At 52.6% G+C, this 20,695-nt stretch overlaps 8 protein-coding genes across 8 annotated transcripts; 4 read left to right on the top strand and 4 right to left on the bottom strand.

The window, feature by feature from the left end:
- Window positions 1-314: 314 nt before the first annotated feature.
- On the bottom strand, window positions 315-1,988 carry AKAW2_30651S (sugar porter family MFS transporter; the record flags this gene model as incomplete). The annotated part of the gene is made up of 2 exons (XM_041687188.1): window positions 315-1,397; window positions 1,452-1,988. 2 exons carry the CDS (start codon window positions 1,986-1,988, stop codon window positions 315-317), a joined length of 1,620 nt encoding a protein of 539 aa, XP_041541098.1.
- A 1,333-nt stretch (window positions 1,989-3,321) lies between these two features.
- Window positions 3,322-3,804, top strand: AKAW2_30650A (type II 3-dehydroquinate dehydratase; the record flags this gene model as incomplete). Its single annotated transcript, XM_041687187.1, has 1 exon — window positions 3,322-3,804. One exon carries the CDS (start codon window positions 3,322-3,324, stop codon window positions 3,802-3,804), a length of 483 nt encoding a protein of 160 aa, XP_041541097.1.
- Window positions 3,805-4,247: 443 nt separating this feature from the next.
- AKAW2_30649S (putative C6 transcription factor QutA) lies at window positions 4,248-7,095 on the bottom strand (the record flags this gene model as incomplete). Its single annotated transcript, XM_041687186.1, has 2 exons — window positions 4,248-4,425; window positions 4,472-7,095. 2 exons carry the CDS (start codon window positions 7,093-7,095, stop codon window positions 4,248-4,250), a joined length of 2,802 nt encoding a protein of 933 aa, XP_041541096.1.
- A 1,760-nt stretch (window positions 7,096-8,855) lies between these two features.
- On the top strand, window positions 8,856-11,676 carry AKAW2_30648A (putative quinate pathway repressor protein QutR; the record flags this gene model as incomplete). The annotated part of the gene is made up of 2 exons (XM_041687185.1): window positions 8,856-11,360; window positions 11,422-11,676. 2 exons carry the CDS (start codon window positions 8,856-8,858, stop codon window positions 11,674-11,676), a joined length of 2,760 nt encoding a protein of 919 aa, XP_041541095.1.
- A 1,141-nt stretch (window positions 11,677-12,817) lies between these two features.
- Window positions 12,818-13,804, bottom strand: AKAW2_30647S (putative cytosolic Cu/Zn superoxide dismutase; the record flags this gene model as incomplete). Its single annotated transcript, XM_041687184.1, has 3 exons — window positions 12,818-13,131; window positions 13,284-13,545; window positions 13,655-13,804. 3 exons carry the CDS (start codon window positions 13,802-13,804, stop codon window positions 12,818-12,820), a joined length of 726 nt encoding a protein of 241 aa, XP_041541094.1.
- Window positions 13,805-15,324: 1,520 nt separating this feature from the next.
- AKAW2_30646A (putative flavin-binding monooxygenase) lies at window positions 15,325-17,400 on the top strand (the record flags this gene model as incomplete). The annotated part of the gene is made up of 5 exons (XM_041687183.1): window positions 15,325-15,934; window positions 15,990-16,096; window positions 16,153-16,688; window positions 16,736-17,189; window positions 17,248-17,400. 5 exons carry the CDS (start codon window positions 15,325-15,327, stop codon window positions 17,398-17,400), a joined length of 1,860 nt encoding a protein of 619 aa, XP_041541093.1.
- Window positions 17,401-17,988: 588 nt separating this feature from the next.
- Window positions 17,989-18,876, top strand: CRP74 (60S ribosomal protein uL1; the record flags this gene model as incomplete). Its single annotated transcript, XM_041687182.1, has 4 exons — window positions 17,989-18,007; window positions 18,098-18,275; window positions 18,363-18,556; window positions 18,614-18,876. 4 exons carry the CDS (start codon window positions 17,989-17,991, stop codon window positions 18,874-18,876), a joined length of 654 nt encoding a protein of 217 aa, XP_041541092.1.
- Window positions 18,877-19,157: 281 nt separating this feature from the next.
- AKAW2_30644S (uncharacterized protein) lies at window positions 19,158-20,450 on the bottom strand (the record flags this gene model as incomplete). The annotated part of the gene is made up of 1 exon (XM_041687181.1): window positions 19,158-20,450. The coding sequence occupies one exon, from the start codon at window positions 20,448-20,450 to the stop codon at window positions 19,158-19,160; it is 1,293 nt and encodes a 430-aa protein (XP_041541091.1).
- Window positions 20,451-20,695: the final 245 nt, after the last annotated feature.

Below are 20,695 nucleotides of genomic sequence, written 5' to 3'. Positions count from 1 at the left end.
TTCGAGTGTGTGTGCCTTCCCCGTTTCTTTTAACCCGCGGATGACCCCGGAGCGGCAAATGAGGAGAGGGATGGTTTTATTTAACCTTTATCCATCCCTACTTACTTCTTCACACTTGTGCCTTTTATATGGGTTTGAGTTGGTTGAGTCTTGGGTGTGGCTGATGCCGAGAGAGTTTGTTCTTGTTTAACTTTGAATGAATATCAATTGGTATTGGCATATTGGTATACAAGGTTCAGAGTATAGGTAAGTAAATCCATGTCGACCTAACGGTCGCTATCATCTAACTAGCAATCCAGGAATACTGCATTCGCTCATTCCTTCCGGCTGGTATCCTCCACCTGCTCAACACCCCCCTTGGTGTAGCCCGACTCCTCGAGATCACGACGGAACCGCTCCTCGTCTTCATGGATCTGCGCCAACACCTTTGCGTGGGCACGCCACACGGGCTGAGTCTGGAAGAGCGGGTCCATGTTCTCCAGCGGGATACCCTTGGTCTCCGGGACGAGGAAGAATACGAAGGGGATCGACAAGAGCATCAGACTGGCGAAGAAGAAGTACACGCCGTAGTCCATCTTGGCGAACATCTGCGGCGTGAAGCGCGAGATGAGGAAATTCCATAGCCAGTTGGACCCGGCAGCGCACGCCTGGGCCAGGGACCGGATGTTGGGATCGAACATCTCCGAGTTGATGACCCATGGTGTGCCGTTCCAGGATGGCGTGTAGAACGCCGTCCACAGGTAGAAGAAGAAGATGGCTGCGACACCGCCCCCGTTGAGGTGGTCGCTCTTGTTGTGGGTCGGGTCCACGACTTTGATGTATGCACCCACAATCCACATGCAGATGGATCCGCCGGCGGCACCGATCAGCAGCAGCAGCCGGCGGCCGACGTGGTCGATGAGGTACAGCAGCCAGATGATTGTCACCACAGTCTTGACAACGCCGAAGATTCCCGTGGTCAGAAGGCTGGAGCTGTTGCCTTTCAGCCCGATGCTCTTGAACACGGTCGGGCTGTAGTAGTTGATGGCGTTGATGCCGGATCCGTTTTGCCAGAAGAAGAGCATACTACCGAGGAACAGCCGGTACAGGATACGCTTGTTCGTCCAGGCTTCCTTGAGAGGCCTCCAGAAGCCAAGCCCGATCGTGGAGCGCTGCTGCTCCAAGGTCTGGTCGATGGCCCCGATCTCCTCGATCATATAGATATGGTCAGCGGGGATCTGGCGGATCCAACAGAGGTTCTTGATGGCCTCCTCGCGGCGGCCACGCAGGAACAGCCAGCGAGGAGACTCTTTGACGAAGAAAAGGCCGATAATCAGCAGGCCCGCTGGAATCAGCTGGATGGCAAAGGGGATCAGCCACTGCTTGTGGCTGGGAGCCATTGTTTGCTCCACTCCGTACTTCTTGAGTCAGCGATGATCGTAGATTGTAAACATGCTGTAGGGGACACTTACGTTGATCCAGAAACCCACGAGACCGCCGATCTGCCATCCTAGCTCGTAAACACCGACCAGCCGGCCTCGAATGGCAGGCGGGGCCAGTTCTGAGATGTAGATGGGCGTGAAGTTGGAGCCAGCACCAACGCCCAAGCCAGCCAGCACACGACCGCCGTAGATCAACCCCAGACCGCGGTCGCCGTCGGCACCCAGCATCAGGCCCGCCCCCAGAGTGAAGATCAGAGCTGACAGCATGAGACCCCACCTACGGCCCCAGAAGTGGCCGATGGGATAGGCAAAGAAGGCGCCGAAGAAGGCGCCTGCCTGGTAGCAGGAGACGATGTTGGCACTGACAAGGTTTTGTTTCGCAGTGGTCATGGAGTCCCAGTGGAACTCATTCTTGAAGGAGTCGAGTGAGATGGTAGTGCCGATGAAAGCACTATCGTAGCCGATCATACATGAGGTGAAGGAGGCAACGGCCGCCAGGAGGTAGATACGCCAGTTGTAGACCTCCTTAGGCGTAGGCCGGTCCTCGACCATTGACAGAATAGACATGATGTCTGTCTGTGTGGACGAGAAGATGATGGATGGGTAGCAGTGAAGTTACAATGATGACCGAGGTAGATTGTGTATGCAACAGTCTGATAGAGACTTAGAGGATGGGAGTCACCAGGGCAGGGTTATATAGCCCTTCCCCGGACAATCGAAATCTGGGGTGCGGAGAAAGACTGGGGGAAGAGGCAAAGGATTACCCCAGATATCAGACTACGCCCAAGCGATTGTTGGGTAAAACAAAGGGCGGCAAAACAATCTCTTCTTTGCAAACCAGGATTCAACCAGAAGGATTCTAGAGAGCAGGGAAGATAGAATGGGATGGGATAGGATTGGACATGGATAGACTTCACGGGGAGAGTGGACGAGCCACGGTCAGGCCTCGTGTTGCGCACTGGCCTACACTGCAAATTTTCCGCCACGGGGGAGGATACACAAGCTTGGGAGCCAGATAGGGGAAGGGAGACGAGAGCCATGGCGGGTTGTGGGGGGCAAATGTGAGGGTGTAGGTAGCGAGCCAATTGTTGTCTACTAAGTGAGTCTATACTGTTGTTAACTGGCTCCCTCCGCAATCGGAGGAACTGTCACGGGATGAGAAGCGAAGATCGCAGAGATGAGCCAATGACAATACCTAATTCCCCACGGGGATGCACTGGCCAGACACCGATGTTTAGTGGGAAAGACGGAAAGTTCTCAACGCGTGTGCGCTCACGTGGACTCAACCAGAGAGCGAATAAGAAGGACGGTATTGCCACACAAACCCTAACTGAAGTAGTACTAGGTACTAGTGTGACATGTAATGATACCAATACTAACCACTGCAATGCAGCTAGATATCATATCCACTAGACCAACAACAAGAACTACACCGAAGGACTAATCAGTCATTCATGACTCGTTAACCATCACTGTGTGTAATCTCGCCTACAGTTCTTATACTTATACCTCCACCTCCCACATTTCATCAAATACACTCCAATACCCCGCTCGGCACCTCGGCACCAGTCCCCAGCACCTAACCCGGGAAAGCGCTCAGCCCCGGCCAAGTCCTTAGCCTACCCCAAGACCTGTGAACAATAACCTGCTAACCCTACTGACCTACCTAGTCCAGGGGACTGGATCGCATTACTCAGTAAGAGGCAGTCTAGGTAAAAGTCATCCCCGATAATCTCCATAGATATAACATATGAAGTAGAATACTTAAACCTACACATTCATTACCCATACTACCACCACATCCTCTATTCATACTTCCTTCCTCCATCTACCAACCCTCACTACCATCACCCGTCACTACAAACCTCTCCCATACATACATACTACTACATCTTCAAAAATGGAACTGCAAACTCCCACCCCCAAATCCATCCTCCTCATCAACGGCCCCAACCTCAACCTCCTGGGCACCCGCGAACCCCACATCTACGGCAGCACCACCCTCTCCCAAATCGAGTCCTCATGCGCCGACCTAGCCACCTCTCTCTCCTGCACATTCGCCTCATTCCAGTCCAACCATGAGGGCGCCATCATCGACCGCATCCACGCCGCGCGGGGCTCCGTCGACGCGATCATCATCAACCCCGGCGCATACACACACACCTCCGTCGCGATCCGGGATGCGTTGCTGGGTGTATCCATTCCGTTCATCGAGCTGCACGTGAGTAATGTGCATGCGCGGGAGGAGTGGAGACACAAGAGCTTTTTCAGTGATAAGGCCAGTGGAATTATTGTGGGATTGGGCGTGCAAGGGTATAGGGTTGCGGTTGAGTATGTGGCGAGGAATTGGGCGCCGTTGAAGAAGGAGGGGGGAAAGTTGTGATTTTATAGAGATTCTATCTTTTTATCTTCTACTTTTTATGAGAAATGAGGGTGTGGTGGAGGAAAAGCTTGTTATGTATGGTATGATATGGGTATACTATCGGTGCAATATGCATATATGTACAGTTCAGGTCGTCGTCACTCATCGTGGCTTTGCTAAGAAGCCAGCATCCTCTTTTCTTCTTCCATTCCTTTGGATGGGTCACTTCCTCAGGTGAAGTGATACTGGGCCGTATATCATATCTACAATGACCATATTCTCTCTTTCAGTGCTGTTCGAAGAGAGATGTAGAGCGGAATATGGATCGGCGGTTGCAGCCTGTCTGCCGTCGGAAGTTAATATCAAGGATTTGATGGATAGCACTCAGTACATACCTTACTGCAGTCAACCGAAACTAGGCCGGTGGGTTAGAGGTGAAAAGCAGCAGTCGATTGTCTAACTGCTCATCTCTTTCCCTCTGCTTGCGACCCCCGTCGGACCCCGCCCACCTCGCATGGTACCTGCTGTTGCGTCTGCGCCAGAAGGAACGGCTCCACTTGGCTCGAGTACGAGTACAGCTCCGGCACCCCCGCCTCGGGCACAAACCCGAGGTTCTGCATAAACTCAGGCTGATTGTCCGTCCTGCAGCTGTTAGTAAAGATTGATTTGCAAATTGTGATAAACTCACTTTTCAGTCCCATCCAGCGACGCCAGTTCGTCAAACAACGCGTCCAAGTCCGGTGCAATCCGCGGTCGTCGCGGCGGCCCGTATCCGTCAATGTCGACAAATGATCCCAAATTGAGACTGGTATCACCGTATGGAGGTGGGTACTGTGGTGCAGTGGTGTGGAAAGGCGAGGTCAGGTCCGGCATCAGTGGTGTGCCTGTACCGTTGATTGGTTTCGTAGAGGAGATGGAGGAGCGAGGATGGTGAGACAAATGGTTAGGAGGAACAGATTCTTTGAGTTGAGAGGAAGGGTGGGCGGTCTCGCCGCTTTGGTTGATATTCAGTGACGGGGCAGGAGTGGGAATAGATAGTGCCACATTGTCATCGACCGTGGGTGTTCGCATCCACCCGTTCGAAAAGAAGGCATCTGGTGTGGCTATGTTGGTCCGGTTGTCCTCCAGCATGCTCACTCGTCGTGCCGGCTCGCCCGCGCCCAGCGGAGCCTGAGCGAAAGCGTGAAGCGGACCCGTATCCCGGTTGGATAGGCTTCTCGGTCGGGCGGGTGCAGGTGTTATCGATGCGGGCAGGTCCGGAGTCTTCTCCGGTAAGGTCGTGTCAGGCCTGTCCTTGATATGCCAGACGGTCGCCAAATGTGCAGCAAAAGATTGAAGTTTACTTTTGAGGCCGGGGTCCAGTTCAAAGGGCAGCGGTGCCGCTCGTTCTCCGGCCGGTGACAGACCACTTGTGAGAACCAGACCAAACGTAGGACAAGTGGCAGAAAGACTGTAGTTCTCCATGTATGTCTGAAGTAACTGGAGCAACCGTTTTGAGCTCTCCGTGGCACGCTTCTTCAGCGGCATCTCGGACATGTTGCGGTCGCTCCGCTGCAACGCAAATTGCAGGCTCAGGTTCGTAGCGACGCTCTCGTACATCATCTCCAGCCCAAATATGTGTGGGGAAGCCACCTTGATCGGTGTCGTCTGCAGATCAACGCGATAGCTCTTTGGGAGTGCCGACACCCAGAGTTGGAGTTGTCGCTCCAGCGCCTCCAAGTGTGCGATGGGGCCGGTTGTCGTCTGTTTCAAACAGCACAAGTCGTTCAGAATACACATCAGCGAAGTGAGTCGGTTAAATGTGCTCAAGGCGTGGAGAGGTCCGCGGTGGAATGAAGCGCGCGACGGCTCGACTGGGCGCAGTCCCGTCTGGTCCTCCCACGGGTGCCACTCCTCCAACCCGTCTTCGTTAATCGGACCAATCTTGATGAGCTCTGCCTTGCGCAGCGATGGCACCTGCCCCGTCTGCATCGCAACCAATGTCTCCAAGATGAAACATCCCAGGAAAACGTGCTTAGACCGTGGTGCACTTTTACCTTCCTCCGCGCTCTTCGACTGCCCCGTGGATTGATTCAACCCAAGGCTCTGAGCAATGCGAACAGCCTGTCCGACTAGTAGCCATGCTGCTGACCAGTCCTGCTGGCCTAGCTTTACCAGTGACAGAATCAGCAATGCCTGCACGTGACCGAGCTCGTGGTTCCCGTTTTCCTCGGGTATGAGGCGTCTAGCCGTGGCGTACAGCTGCGCTGGATCAGGACGATCACCAGCAAAATCGTTCAGTTGACGCGTGGTGGAAATCGAGGCCTCCTGGATGGAGGCCAGCGTTAGGACCGCCCACAGCGCGGCGTAATCGCCAGAACCTGGAGAGGTGGCGGAGATTTGAGCGTCGTCTTCATTATGACGGAACGCTGTTCGTAAAATATCGTGTTTTTCAAGGATAGGAAACCAGCATTGTGTGTAGGAGAAGTAGATGTCTAACAAGGGCCAGGCGTTCGAGGGGAGTTGGGGGATAGGAATGGGAAGCGAGGCCTGGTCGGGCGGGCGCTGCGCCAACCTACCCAGCGACAGGCTCGATACATCCTCCCCTAAATCGTTGGTTGTAGCCGTTTGAGTCGCAGAGTCCCGCGTAATCCGTACTCCGGATGCCTTAGCTGTCGATACCGCGGACGGGGTCTTGATAGGAGACACCACCGCCAACGACCCTTCTCGCCCTTCGCCTAACACGTCTGGAAGATTCCACTCCAGCGCTTCCGCTGACAAGACGCTGCTTCCTTCAGCATCTTGCGGGGAATCACTCTCGCCCGGTAAACGACCTGCTTGGTCCTCTTCAGGTTGTTCCAAAAACGTCAACAGTCGCTCGATCTCTCTCAGGACGATGCTGTTCTTCCACGACGACAATAAGGTATCGGATCCCTCTGCCTCCTTGCCCATCGTCGCCAGATGGCTGGGAATATTGGCCGCCTTCAACAAGGCGCGCACCACCTCCTCACTGCCTTGAATCTTATTGAAGACCAGTCCCCATAGTAACTCGAGGGTGCGAATATAGCCGGTCGGAAGGCCTCGTTTTTTAGGATTGGCCTTGTAGGTGCAGGGCCGCGAGAGCGAGGCGCAAGTCGAGCACACGGGCTGCACGCCATCGCATTTGTCCTTTTTGGAGCGACAGCTGTCGCAAGCCCGGGAGACACGTTGGCGTTTGGGGTTAGAGGCGAAATCATCTGCAGCAGGACTCTGCTTGCTATTTTCCTCGACGTCAGTCAATCGCCGCTTTGACTTGCTACCAGGCCCGGAGGCTTGGCGCGTGTCGTTGTTCATGATCGTCTATCCAACGGTCCACTAGATGGTAATTCCGGACGCATGTTCATCTTCCATAGAGGGTGGCCGAAGAGATGAATCCTTTGCCGGCGGCAGGTAGTACCTCATAAATTGGCCCTTGAAGGCCGCCCCACCGCAGGAACAATTAGGCGAGGGCCAGTGAGCGGGCGACTGCGAAACACAAACAGGGAAGGGGGAGGAAACTAAAGTAGTGTCGGTCAGATAGAACAGGGATGATGAAAAGGCAGCTAATAGAGAAGGGGAAGGTAGTAAGGTCAAAGTAAGACAAAAGGACGGACCGATGGGGGGGAAGAATGGAATATGGGAAAAGAATAGAGAGCGAGAGGGAGAGATCTAAGAGCGGAGAAAGGAAAAGTTGGCCGGACATGACGGCTGGAGGAAAGTTGGGGAAAAGGCCGGCCCTAACTTCTTACCCGCGGGTGGGAGAGCGTCAGCGCCCGCCCCCATAGGCCACTTTTGCTGCATCGCGATTGGGGAAACTACGGTGTAAAGCTAAGTGCTACTGGTGGTGGAAAGTGTGAAAGGCAAAAAGAGGTCAAAGAGGCCCATCAGAACCCACGGATTGGAAACGCTAAGTGTCCCCGGTGGACAAGATGGAGTAAAGCGCCGGGGATGGGGGGGATCCATTTGGTAATACGAAATCAAATGTAATCAAATTGTGAATCCTTCTTATGTGTGTGTGGATTGTGGATTGTGGATTGTGGATGGTGGAATCATAATGTGGGAGATTTTGGTCCAGGTTCGGGAATTAGGAAGTTGTCCGAAGAGCCTGGGGGTGAGAGGGAGCCAAGTGTTAGTAGAACTTGGGGAAGAGAAGGTGTGGAGAGCCATTCAGATTCCAGCATTTTCAGACCCTTTACCTTTCCCCCGTCTACCACTACTATTACTGGTTAACCCAGTCTTGTGTCGCATGGCTTATTCCAGCCGCACCCAAAGTGCGTGTGCATTTCAGTATGTAACTAAGAGTATTAGATCAATTGCTGCCTGGGGATCGAGCTGCTCTCCCCGCGGGGTATCAATGCAGGACAAGGAACAAGGCACATCCCAGTCAACTAAACTCAGTTGAACTAAGTCAAGTCTACTGCAAAGTACTACTACTAAACTTTCCTTAACAACTTGGTTGTTCGGCCGCCGGAGTCATTCCGGGTCATCCGGACGTGGCGGTAACATGAGGTACGAAAGGCATACGAAAAATACGGCCCAGCGACGGCAGAGCCTTTGTCCGCAACCACTTTTGGAATTTGGAGAGCCAAAAGTGTATCCACTCGCTCGGCAGTCGTTTCTTCCCCGCGGTTCGATCGCACTTCCGTCTTCCTCCTCACTACTCACTCTTGACTATTCTACTAACAGTAGTTATTCTCCATCTCCACCTTCTCGTCAAACACGCCCAGTCCCTTCCTGGTGCTGCAGCCACTCCAGGTTCGTCCCTCCTTGTCCCTTCCCTTCCCACCCCCCCTACACTACACTACCTCCTTAGCTCATGTCTCCCCACACTCTTGGGTTTTGAGCATTTCCCGCCCTCTTCTTATCACGTCGCTCACACAAGTAGTTGGATTGCTCCTCCGCAGGCTCATCGTGACCTTTACAAACCAATGCTTACCTTTGAATGCGCCCGGTCGGTCCTGCAGGAACTAATTCTCGGCTCTCGCGTCCTACGCCATGCGTGGGTCTAATAATCGCCCTCTTCTCAGTATTGTGATTTCTCGTGTATAGCCTGAACAAAAATTCCTGTGCACGACATGTCCATCCTCGTGAATCCACCCAAACGCAAGCTAGACGAGCTGGAAGGTCCGGTCGAGCAACAGAACAGCAGGCGCTTGTCGCATCTCCCTTTCACCTCCAATACACCCCATGCAGTAGACCCTACCCCCGGCAACGATGCTCCTCCACATCCCCGTGTCAATTCCGCTCCTCAGACGGAACACTCAGAGGCGTCGCCATGGTTGAATGCTTCCTTGCGCGAGCTGAATTCCAATCGTCAGTCGCCAGTCTCCTTTGACGGGCCTTTCCAGGCTCAGAGGAAATTCGCTCCCAATGCGTCCATTGTGTTGACCGGAATCCGCGGCACGGGAAAGTCCAGTCTAGCGGTCATTCTGGCGGCCACCTCGGGTAGGCGACTGATCGATGCAGACCGGTATTTTCAGCAGGTGACCGGCCGTACACGCGCTTCTTACAAGAAGGAGTTTGATCTGGTCGAGTATCGTCAGCAGGAAGCCAGGGTGATGGAGTCCATGCTCTCCGAAAATCAAGAGGGCTGCGTCATCGCATGCGGGCCTGGGTCCATGGAGCGCAGCGGGCAGACGTTGTTGAGAGAGTACGCGAAGACCCATCCAGTTATCTACGTCCTCCGAGACCCCGAGAGCATCCAGTCTTATCTGAAAGCGTGGAACACAGACAAAGTTCGTCGTTTTCTGGAACTCTCGGGGCCCATCTATCGCGCATGTTCCAACCTCGAGTTCTTCAATGTCTCTGAGAAAGGCATCGCGGACCACCCACTTCCAAAAGACGGCCACCAGGACTCGCCATTGGAATCTGAGCTTGATCAGCGAGTACAAGCAATCACTCCTTTCCTGACCCTCAAACAACTACAGCGTGATTTTCTTTGTTTCATTGCGTTCGCAACGGGCGACACCACGGACCTCAGCCGTCATAACTCATCGTTCCCTCTATCGATGCAACCAGTCGAATCACGCACCTACACCTATGCCGTGACCGTCCCTATCTCATCCATGTTAGAACGTGATCTGGACATCGAGGAGCTAGAGTCGACCTCCGATGCGTTCGAGCTGAAGCTGGATGTCGCCGAACCACCTTCCTCCCATCTCGGTCTGGACTCAAGTTTTGCCGATACTATTAGTCGGGCGGTAGCCAATGTCCGACGGAACACGGTCGTTCCATTAATATACAACGTGGAGAGTAATGTATGTCGTTATGGCTTGAGCGCAGAACACAAGGATCCCTCGCGGCGGTCGGATGCAGAGTACCTCAAATTAGTTCAGCACGGTCTACGATTAGCCCCGGAGTTTGTGACAGTAGACATGTCCTACGACGACAAGGTACTTTCACAGGTCATAGCCTGTAAAGGGTCGAGCAAAGTGATCGGGCACTTTGCTGCCGTGCAGCCACCGGCGCGGGGCTGGGATGACGCACAGTATATGGATCTCTACGAGCGAGCCAAAAGGTTAGGGTGCGACATGGTCCGGCTGACACAGCCGGCGGTGACAATTGACGACAATTTTGCCGTGCAACGTTTTCGCGACTACATCAAGTCCCTTCCTGCCCCGCAACTCCCTGTCATTGCGTACAATACAGGCCCATTGGGCCGGTTGTCATGCTGCTTCAACCCGACATTGACCCCTGTCACTCACCCATCAATGGTCGCCGAGACACAATCGAAAGGCTTGCCGTGTATCACCCTCCGTGAGGCACAGGAGGCGCTGTACGCCTCATTCACTTTGGACCCCTTAAACTTCTTTGTTTTCGGTGCCAACATCACCTACAGTCTGTCTCCTGCCATGCATAACGCCGCCTATAAGCGATGCGGAATGCCGCATCACTACAAACTTCACCAGTCGTCGTCTCTGCGAGGCCTCAATGAGTTGGTGGAGAACCCGCATTTTGGTGGCACCAGTGTCAGCCTGCCGTTCAAAACAGAAGCCATTCCGCTGCTGCATTCCATGTCTCCACATGCTCGAGCCATTGGCGCCGTGAACACGCTAATCCCTATTCGGAGGCTGGGAGACAAGGCCCTCGACGCCGATAACTCCTCCCTGTACATGGAGAAGAGTCGTGCAGGACCGATCAAGGCCTTGCATGGAGACAATACCGACTGGATCGGAATTGGAAATTGTTTCCGGAGAGGCTTGTCACCCGCAAATGCCATCCGCCCGTCATCTACTGGGCTAGTTATTGGCGCGGGTGGCATGGCCCGCGCAGCCATTTACTCCATGATACACCTGGGAGTGCAGAATATCTTCGTCTACAACCGGACCATAGCGAATGCCGAAAAGCTCGCCTACCACTATAATCGCCAGAACCTCCCTTCGCCAGGCCAGGCCGGGTCAGCGGCACGGCCTCAGGTGCACGTGCTGCGAACTCTACAGGACAGCTGGCCTGCCAACTACAAGCAGCCGACCGTCATCTGCTCATGTATCCCAACCCACAGCATCGGGGGGCAGCCGGCCCCAAACTTTGAGATGCCAGTGCAGTGGCTCGAAAGCCCAACGGGAGGCGTGGTCGTGGAGGTCAGTTCAAATACCACTGTGTTTACGCCCTTCTTTATGAACGTTACTAACCAATATGTAGCTGGCGTATAAAACGCTCAATACCCCACTGATGAAACAAATCCGAGCACTTTCGCACCGTGGCTGGGTCGCTCTGGACGGACTAGATGTCCTCCCGGAGCAAGGTTTCGCCCAGTTCGAGCTATTTACAGGTCGCCGGGCGCCGCGACGGCTCATGCGGACCGTAGTCTTGAAGGAATACGAGGGCGAAGAAGGCCAATACGACGAGCAGGCGATCCAAAGCCGGATTGAGAGTCTAGATGGACAACCCACCTGAAGTGCTCATTGGTCAAGAATATGCCATTAAAAGCCCCAGCTATCTAATATCGCGTAAGAAACGCCACCATTGGCTGCCCGCCTCCGGCCTGACCGTACCTGGATGGTCCGTCAGTCAGCATGCAGCCACTTCCGCGGGACTTTTTTTCCTTTTGGCACGGTGGGAGGCATGTGGACGAGCAATGCTTACTGAACACGAGCATGCACGTACAGGCTAGGCATGGACGCCAGTCGCCGCGGACAATGCAGCAAACGCAGCATTTATATCTAGCACTGTCTGTCTGCGCCCATGATATGATATATTTGTGATGACTACTACGTACGTATACTATCAAGAGGATCACGACTATCGTTCCATATACAATCAATGACAAACACGATCAAACATGAATGCCAAGATCCCTTTCCTTAATAAGAGAATAGTAAGCAAGAGACATAGAAATTACTTATTACAGTAATAGAATCCTATGCAATGTAAGACGATTTGTAGTAAGAATGGTTAACTAAGTAACTAAGTCGTTAAGTGATGCTGGATTCGTTTCCAATTAGATCCCTCGTACTGGGTTGGTTCATTTAGTACTAAGAAGTTTGCTATCTGCTACGCATTTGCACATTCTGCTACTATGCCTAATCGGCTTAATGTGATCTTCGTACTCAATTCCATGCAATTCCCTGTCACACAACGTAATAGAATGCATTACTATTGTTATTGAACGCTTGATACAAAAGCGATTTACTGCTTTGGTCTGGCAGGATACCGAAAGGGGAGAGAAGGGAAGCTTCCATCTTCAGTCTGTAAGTGATTAATCCGTGAGATGAATATGGTATTGTCAAAATTGTGGGCAACTCAGCAAGATGCTCATGTATTGCACACTCAATGCAAATTGTTTCAAGAGAAAGTTTTTAGGGAGAGAGGCATGCTTCTTAGCGCGAGATATGATAGGTGATTCATTAATTTATTGTAGGCTGCTTAGTAGCTAAACGCTTCAAAACTAACACCTTAAGGCTGTGCGCAGAGTCTCACATCGGCAAGGACGTACCATGCCAATACTTGAGTATTAAATCCAACCCTAACCCAATACAGCACCAGCCCAACAATACATTAAAGTCCCAAGCAGCAGAAAATATTCATCCATCTAGTCTTACTTCAGCTCCACAAAGTTTCCACACGCCAGGCGCGAGTTATCCGCCGCATGCACGACCAATGAGAGGTTTCCAAAGAAAGCAGGCTCTCCCTCCACATTGGAAAGGAACCAGTCCGTGTAGGTGGTGGTAAATTCCTCGTTGTCGGGCGCCCAGATCGGTCCATGCTTGCCGCTGAGGTCGCCGACTTGGCAGGTCTGAGGCGCGTTGATGTCGCAGGGGGTGGCATCGCCACGGCCGTAAGGGTCCAGGTGGGCGCCAGTGCTGTAGCAGTTGCCGTCCTTAGGGACTGGCTTTTGATGGATGTGGTAGACTGATCATTTCATGAATAGGTCAGTATAAATGTGTAGGCTTGCTATTAACTCAAGGTTTGAGTTTGGGTTCGGATTCGTATGGAAACTCTAAACACAAGCCCCATATGATGGATCGATATGAAGGAGCGGGAAGAGATGGAAGTAAACGTACCCAACTGCTGTTCATTATCGGGGATTCCCCAGAAGTGCGCCGAAACAAGGACACCCACGCCGCTGGGCTTAGGCAAGATGGTCACAGCCCCGCGGACAGTGGTGTTATCCTTGGGCTGTAGCTGCGCGTAGTAGGTCACATCATCGTTGTCAGTGACAACGGGGGCATTGGTGTTCGCCGCAGCCGTGGCGGAGAGGCACAAGGTAGTTGCGAGGAGGGCGGATTTGAATAGCATCTTTGTTTTCGCGAGCAATTTGGCTTTCTAAGAATGCGTGAGTGAATTAGTGGGTGAGAGGGTTTGAGCAGGATTGCGAAGGATTTGCAGGTAGGATATAAGTATATAACTCAATGCAGGAAGAGAACTGTGGTACCTGAATGAAGAAAGAACGACGATCGCGGTCAACAATGGACGAATTCGGCGAGTTAGCAGTCAGTGTCTTTGTTTTCCTGTAACCCCTCTTCCCCCTTGATTCCGGGGCCGCTTTATAAGGGACCATGCATGGCGGTGTAAGGGGACACATTGGTGAGACAATGATCCATTCACACACCGAGTGTATTGTGAATCGGTGGTTGCATCCCTTGCCATGAATCCGGATTTGTTGGTTCCGGATTGGGAGGCAAAGCTGGATGCTTGGGGATTATTGGAATGTCCGTGGGGGCTGTCAGAGAAACGGTTTCGGGCAGGTTACACCGGCATTGTCCTGCTATGCTATGGATTCCTTGGAGATTGAGAGTTGAACTGAGTTGCTGTCAAGGTTGTCAATGGCAAGGTTATTCTTAATGTTAGTTTTCAGGCAGTCACGGGGTATCGAATTGGATCCCCTCTCTGGGCTTTTATTGGGCTTGCTGACCCTACCTATTCCCCTGGCACGTTTAGTAGTGTGCCTTCTTGACCTTTCATATAACCCAGTTGCTTGTTGTCTTCCTGCTCAGGCATCCACCACCCCTGACTTTCTACTCATTGAGTACATGTGAGCAGTCTAAGACTACGAAGCCTGGGGCGAGTACGTAGTCTGAGTGAAGCAAGCTCTGACGAGCAACTCTGGATGGCTTGAGAGTAAGAGCAACAATGCCTTGGATTTCCGAGCAGGAATGTATCTCAGCTAGTTCCGTGGCATGATTGCTACCCCTAGACATGCCACAGTTCATGGCTTGACTGATTTTCTCTAATTTAGCAAATGTTTATTCACAGCGTTCTAGACTGTGTCTTGTGGATGGCCTCTGACAGACTAAAATGACTGGCGGAAAATCTACTTGTCATATTAGAAACTAAACCAAACCAGCATAATCGAGACCGTATACTACTTACCATTATTGGTGGATATTGTAGCGAAGACACAAAGGTGTCAGTTTCAAAAAGCATCCTAGAAGCTATGTGCCATATATATATTTCACCCGCACAGCCATCAACGGGGTGTCCACTTTATGTTGCTGAGTTTGGGGTGTCTTTCCATTCCCAACAAGCAAAGACATGGAGTAGATAGTATCTTCATCAGATGGAGATGAGAGGCATCAACACTCTGCGGGGTAAGTGTGCCGAGAGATCCTGGGCTTATCAGGATAACTTCCCAATTCGGGCAATTTAGGCGCTGGATCATCGCCAGGCCCAGACTGGAACTTCCCCCCTCCATCCCATCATCGGTTGTAGTTATTGATGAATGATCGACGGCCACGATGGACTCCTATCAGTGACAACTGACAGCTGCTGCTGCTCAACACTCCACTCGAGACTGCCACGAATAACGTCCATAGACGAGAAACGAGTGGGACTCGCCTCGAGGTCCCCATATGATCCATCATCCCCGGACTTCTTTGCGGTCCACTGCGTCCCATCGGAGCATGTCCATCTGCTAATTCTCCGAGCGGGTTCCGCTCCCCCTTGTCAGCTGTGGTCAACAATGGAATTATGGGTCCAATGTGGAGAGCTCGGGGTATTTATACAACGAGGGGCTCGTAGACTTCAACTTGGCCCTCCCGCCCCAGCCGCTCCATCTCTCGACAACATCTACGAAGATACAGTGACATTGGACTACTCCCCGTCATGTCTCTTGCTCAAAGAAACTACGTGATCCAGCTCCCTAAAACACCATCCTCTATCGGTCCGCTAGATCCCCGAGCTATTGCTCAGCGATGGATCACCGATCTAGAGGTTCTTCTCGCCACGGGGAACTATTCCCAGCTAGGAAGAGTCTTCCATGAGGACTCCTGGTGGAGGGATATGCTCGCGTTGGTCTGGGACTTTCGTACCATCCAGGGATGCGCGAAGATCCAAGACTTCCTGGCTGCTAATCAGCCTCGCGCGGGTCTTTCTGCTCTGCGTCTGCAGCATGAGGGCAAATTCCAGCCCAGGATGGAAAGCCCCGCGGAGGGGCTGAACTGGATAAACTCCATTATCTTCTTCGAGACTAGTGTTGGGCGTGGCTCCGGGGTCATTCATCTGACGCAGAACGACGCAGGAGAGTGGAAGGCATATGCGATGTATACAACTCTGCAAGAATTGAAGGAATTCGAGGAGCCATTGGGCATCAGAAGAGCATACGGCACTATTGAGACAATGCCTGGTGGACTCAACCAGGGCAACTGGCTCGAGCGACGCCAGAGGACAATTGAATTCAAGGAAGAAGAGCCTACGACCCTCATTGTTGGAGCTGGTACGCAGACCTCGCCATTAGTGCAATAGAAATAAGCTGATTAGTAAACGTTTAGGCCAGGCAGGTCTCAACATGGGCGCTCGGCTCAATTCTCTCGGGATATCGCATCTCATCGTCGACCGGAATGAACATATCGGAGATAATTGGCGGAAGCGCTATAGGGTGAGCTACGCTTGCTATACACATATTCTGACTCGCCATCTGACCTGTACTCATAGACCCTCGTAACCCATGACCCTGCAGAATTCACCCATATGGCATACCTTCCCTTCCCGAAGAATTGGCCGCAATTTACCCCCAAAGACAAACTAGCCGACTGGTTTGAGGCCTATGCTATGATCATGGAACTGAATGTTTGGGTTCACACCTCCATCAAATCTGCCGACTACGACGATGCCCAGAAGCAGTGGACTGTGGTGGTCGTCCGCGGCGATGGGAGCGAACGTATACTGCGCCCACGCCACCTGATTTGGTGCACGGGGCACTCAGGAGAACCCTTGGTTCCCAGCTTCGAAAACCAGTCGCAGTTCAAGGGCACAGTATACCACGGCAGCCAGCACACAGATGCATCCCACTACGACGTAGCAGGCAAAAAGGTCGTCGTGGTCGGCACGGGAAACAGCGGCCATGATATCGCGCAGAACTATTGCGAGAATGGCGCGCAGGTAACTATGCTGCAACGGCGCGGGACCTATGTCATTACTGTTGAGAAGGGTATCTTCATGATGCATGAGGGTCAACACGAAGATCACGGGTACGTCTTATCCTTGTCTTGAACCCGCACGCCTCTAACTCTTGCAGACCTCCTACCGAAGAAGCCGACCTGCTGCATGAATGTCTTCCATTCCCTGTTCAATTTGCTCTGGGCGAGCATTTCACCCGGCGCGTGGCGCACGCCGAGCAAGATCTCCTCAGTGGCCTTGAAAAGGCTGGTTTCGCACTGGACTTTGGCGTCAACGGTGCTGGTCTTGGACGTGCATATATGACTCGCGGCGGTGGATACTACATCGATGTTGGCTGCAGCCCGCTCATCGCCTCGGGAAAGATCAAGGTTAAGCGTAGTCCAGAGGGAATCTCTCATTTTACGGAATCCGGGCTTGTTTTGAAGGACGGGTCAGCCTTGTCCGCCGATGTCGTGGTCCTCGCGACTGGCTACGACAATATGCGCACGACGGTACGGAAAGTACTAGGTGACCGTGTTGCGGACCGATGTCGAGATGTCTGGGATTTAGACGAGGAGGGAGAAATCAACGCAGTACGTACTTCTTCCCGCTTGCCCCAACTTTATCATCACTAACAAGCACTTGCTATAGATGTGGCGCCCCAGCGGACACCCCGGCTTCTGGTACATGGGCGGAAATCTTGCCTTGTGTCGGATCTATTCCAAGTTCCTGGCTCTGCAGATCAAGGCTATTGAAGCTGGCTTGGTGAGTGATGAGCAGATACAGGCGCAGGCTAAACTGTGAGCTGGTAAGTGGACGAGCGATTGTCTCGGATATGGGAATCTAATAGCGGCGGATAGAGCGAAGGCGGATCTGGAATTAGCCTTCTTGTTCAGAATTAGGTATTCAGTAGAGCATAATGAACCATGATACTTTCTGCTACGTTATCGGAGTATGAGAAGCATTCTATCCTCGGTAACCATAACATGTCTATGTGACGAAACTACCGGTATTGTAAAGTATACTTCAAGCTGCCAAATATAGTTAGAAATACGTCGACAAACAAGCATACTATAATACCGGAGAAGTAATGACATGCAAATCACTGACTACCTCTGTACGGAGTAAGTAGACCTCCCAATTATGATGTTCACAACGGCCCGCACAACCACCAATTATGCACCTGACTCAGCAAATGCAAATTAGGGCAGCGCTAAACCCAAAGGCGCTAGACCCATCCACACACAAAGCGGAGTCGTAACGGATTTTCTCACGGCCCTCCAAGCGCGGCGCCCGGCCTGATTTTCTTCCCTCTTTTGATCTTTTGACCCGATATTCAGCGCAGAGCCACACCATAAGGATTTCAAGTTCTTTTGGAAGACTGTCAGCACCATGTCTAAGATCACAGTCGGTATGTTACATCTTTATCCCAACAACGGCAACACTTGAGGTGTATGTGTATGTGTCTGATGCAGGATGCTAATCGTTTTTGTGTGAACAGCCGGAGTGCGCCAGAACATCGAGCAGCTGCTCAACTACTCTCAGAATGAGAAGAAGAGGAACTTCCTCGAGACCGTCGAGCTTCAGATCGGTCTGAAGAACTACGACCCCCAGCGTGACAAGCGTTTCTCTGGTACCATCAAGCTGCCTACCGTTCCCCGTCCCAACATGACCATCTGGTATGATACCACCACCACCACCACCGGAGAAATACCTTCGGAATGAAGGAGAGAGAGAGAAAGGATAGAATACTGATGTAAGGATAGTGTTCTTGGTGACCAGCACGATCTCGACCGTGCCAAGCACCACGGCATTGACGCCATGTCCGCCGACGACCTGAAGAAGCTGAACAAGAACAAGAAGCTCATCAAGAAGCTTGCTCGCAAGTACGATGCTTTCCTTGCTTCCGACACCCTCATCAAGCAGATTCCCCGTCTCTTGGGTCCTGGTCTCTCCAAGGGTGAGTTTTCCCCCTCATACCTCCCTCATAGGGGTATCGTGGCTAATGAATGAATAGCCGGTAAATTCCCTACCCCCGTCTCTCACGCCGAGGACATGGCCAACAAGGTCAACGAGGTCAAGTCTACCATCAAGTTCCAGCTTAAGAAGGTTCTCTGCCTCGGTGTTGCCGTCGGCAACGTTGGTATGACTGAGGACGAGCTCGTCGCCAACACCATGCTCGCCATCAACTACCTTGTCTCCCTGCTTAAGAAGGGTTGGCAGAACGTTGGTAGCCTTGTCCTCAAGGCTACCATGTCTCCCCCTAAGCGTCTGTACTAAGCGGGTCGCTTTTTCTCTTTTCTCTTTATGAATAAATAAAAAGGAAAAAGTTTATGTGTCACGCTGGGGGTACGGCACCCCTTTTTTTTTAGGGACTGGGATTCTGGGGTTGTGTTTCGTATCATAGTTTAGCTACTTATGGTGTGGGTTATAAATGTGATCCTGGGTTTTGGTCTCTATTTGTCTTTCTTAACTGAGTCGGAGGTGGTGTGGTGTAGGTTTTGTATTGTAGACAGTAGTATGGTACAGTAGGTACATAGGGTGTATAGTATGGTATAGTATCATTGCATTCCAGGCATCAACTCCGTCCGGTCCAGAATCATTCCCCTCATGCCGATGAATTCTCGGAGACTCTCCCACTCCTCGCCTTCCTCTTCACCTCGCATGTAGATATCCTTAAACCCCCATGCAAGCGCAACCTTGTCGAAGGCAGCCCGCTCCTCTTCACGGGCCCAACGGTGTCGCAGCGGCACACCCGGTTGCCAAGTCACCCGCTCCATCTGGTCATTCGCCGTCGTGATGGCCAAAATTCCAACCGACGTGACTCCCCCCATGTATGCCAGACCCGCCGCGAAAGCGATACCCGTCGCTGTGCTCGGATCCATAGTGTTCTGCAGCGTTGAGGCCCACGAAGCAAGGGTATAGCAAGCCGCAGGCGCAGCAGCGATTCCACCCAACGGAACAGCTGCCCTCTTGAAGACCTTGGCACGACGGAACGCCGGGGTGCTATAGGTGGTGTCGATGATGGCCAACACTAGCGAGAGGTTGCGCTGGGCGATAGCGACATCGAGAGCCATGTCCGCGAGCTCGACGGGCACAGCACTGTTGATACTCTTAGGTTTGGCCTTGTGGTATCGGACAGGGGAGCTGTTCTCCTCGGGGACTGGTTTGTTGGCGTATAGATGGAAGATCTCCGGGAAGTGGTCGGGACGTTTGAGCATAGCGTGGATTTTGGTGTAACAGGTCAGGGCTTCGGGGGAGATGAACACTTTCTCGTCTGTCAAGAGGTCATGGACGGATTTGCAGAGCTGATCAATGATCTGTTCGGGGGTCTTTCGGGGCAGTGTGGTGGTAGTTTGCTGCTTTTGTTTCCGGGTAGCGGCGTTCTTCCCTTCCTCTAGATCTAGGAGGGATGAAATCTCGTCTGGTTGTTGGCTCTTGCCGGTGTCCTGCTCCGGGTGGACCATAACTTCGGCAATTCGTTGGCATTTTTGTAGCAGTTGCACGACCTTGTCGTTGGGGGGCACAGAGTCCGTTTCGCTGAGTTCGGAACATTCGTGGGCGATCTGGTCCACAGCTTCTTCGAAGTCCGCTGGTGTGAGGTGGCCGGATTTGGTAGACTCAAATCTCCTAGGGGTAGGTGCGTATGTAGTCGAAGTCAAGAAGCTTTTCGGGCTTCTCTGGGGTCGCAATTGGCCTGGGCGCGCGTTCCGGGTCAACGGACTGGATGCATAGGATCGTACGGATTGATGAAGGGGCACAGGAGGTGCGGATAATTGGCAGATCTGGCTGGCTAGAGCTTGCGACCGAGAGCTGTTGTGGCCTCTGAGGGCAATGCCTCTTGTCGGGAGCATGGCTGTTGCTGTTATTGTGGTAGTGGTAGTGAGGGAAAACTAGATGGCCCAGAGAGAAAGATGGGGAGATGCGCAAGGCGGCGAGGCCACCAACTGAATTACTGCCGCCACCAAAAGCGGGTCTCCAGGAACGACTGTCTGGCGTCCATCGACCTGACGTCCCTCTGGAACTCTCCTGCTTCTCCTCCATCAGCAACGCCCCGTAGGCAGCTGCTTTCTTTCAACACCACCCTTTCTCTGGCAAC

The sequence above is a fragment of the Aspergillus luchuensis genome, chromosome 3, assembly GCF_016861625.1.
Source record: "Aspergillus luchuensis IFO 4308 DNA, chromosome 3, nearly complete sequence".
Lineage (NCBI taxonomy): Eukaryota > Fungi > Ascomycota > Eurotiomycetes > Eurotiales > Aspergillaceae > Aspergillus > Aspergillus luchuensis.
The sequence above is the reverse complement of the archived record's forward strand: the minus strand, read 5'-3'. Positions and strand labels throughout refer to the sequence as shown.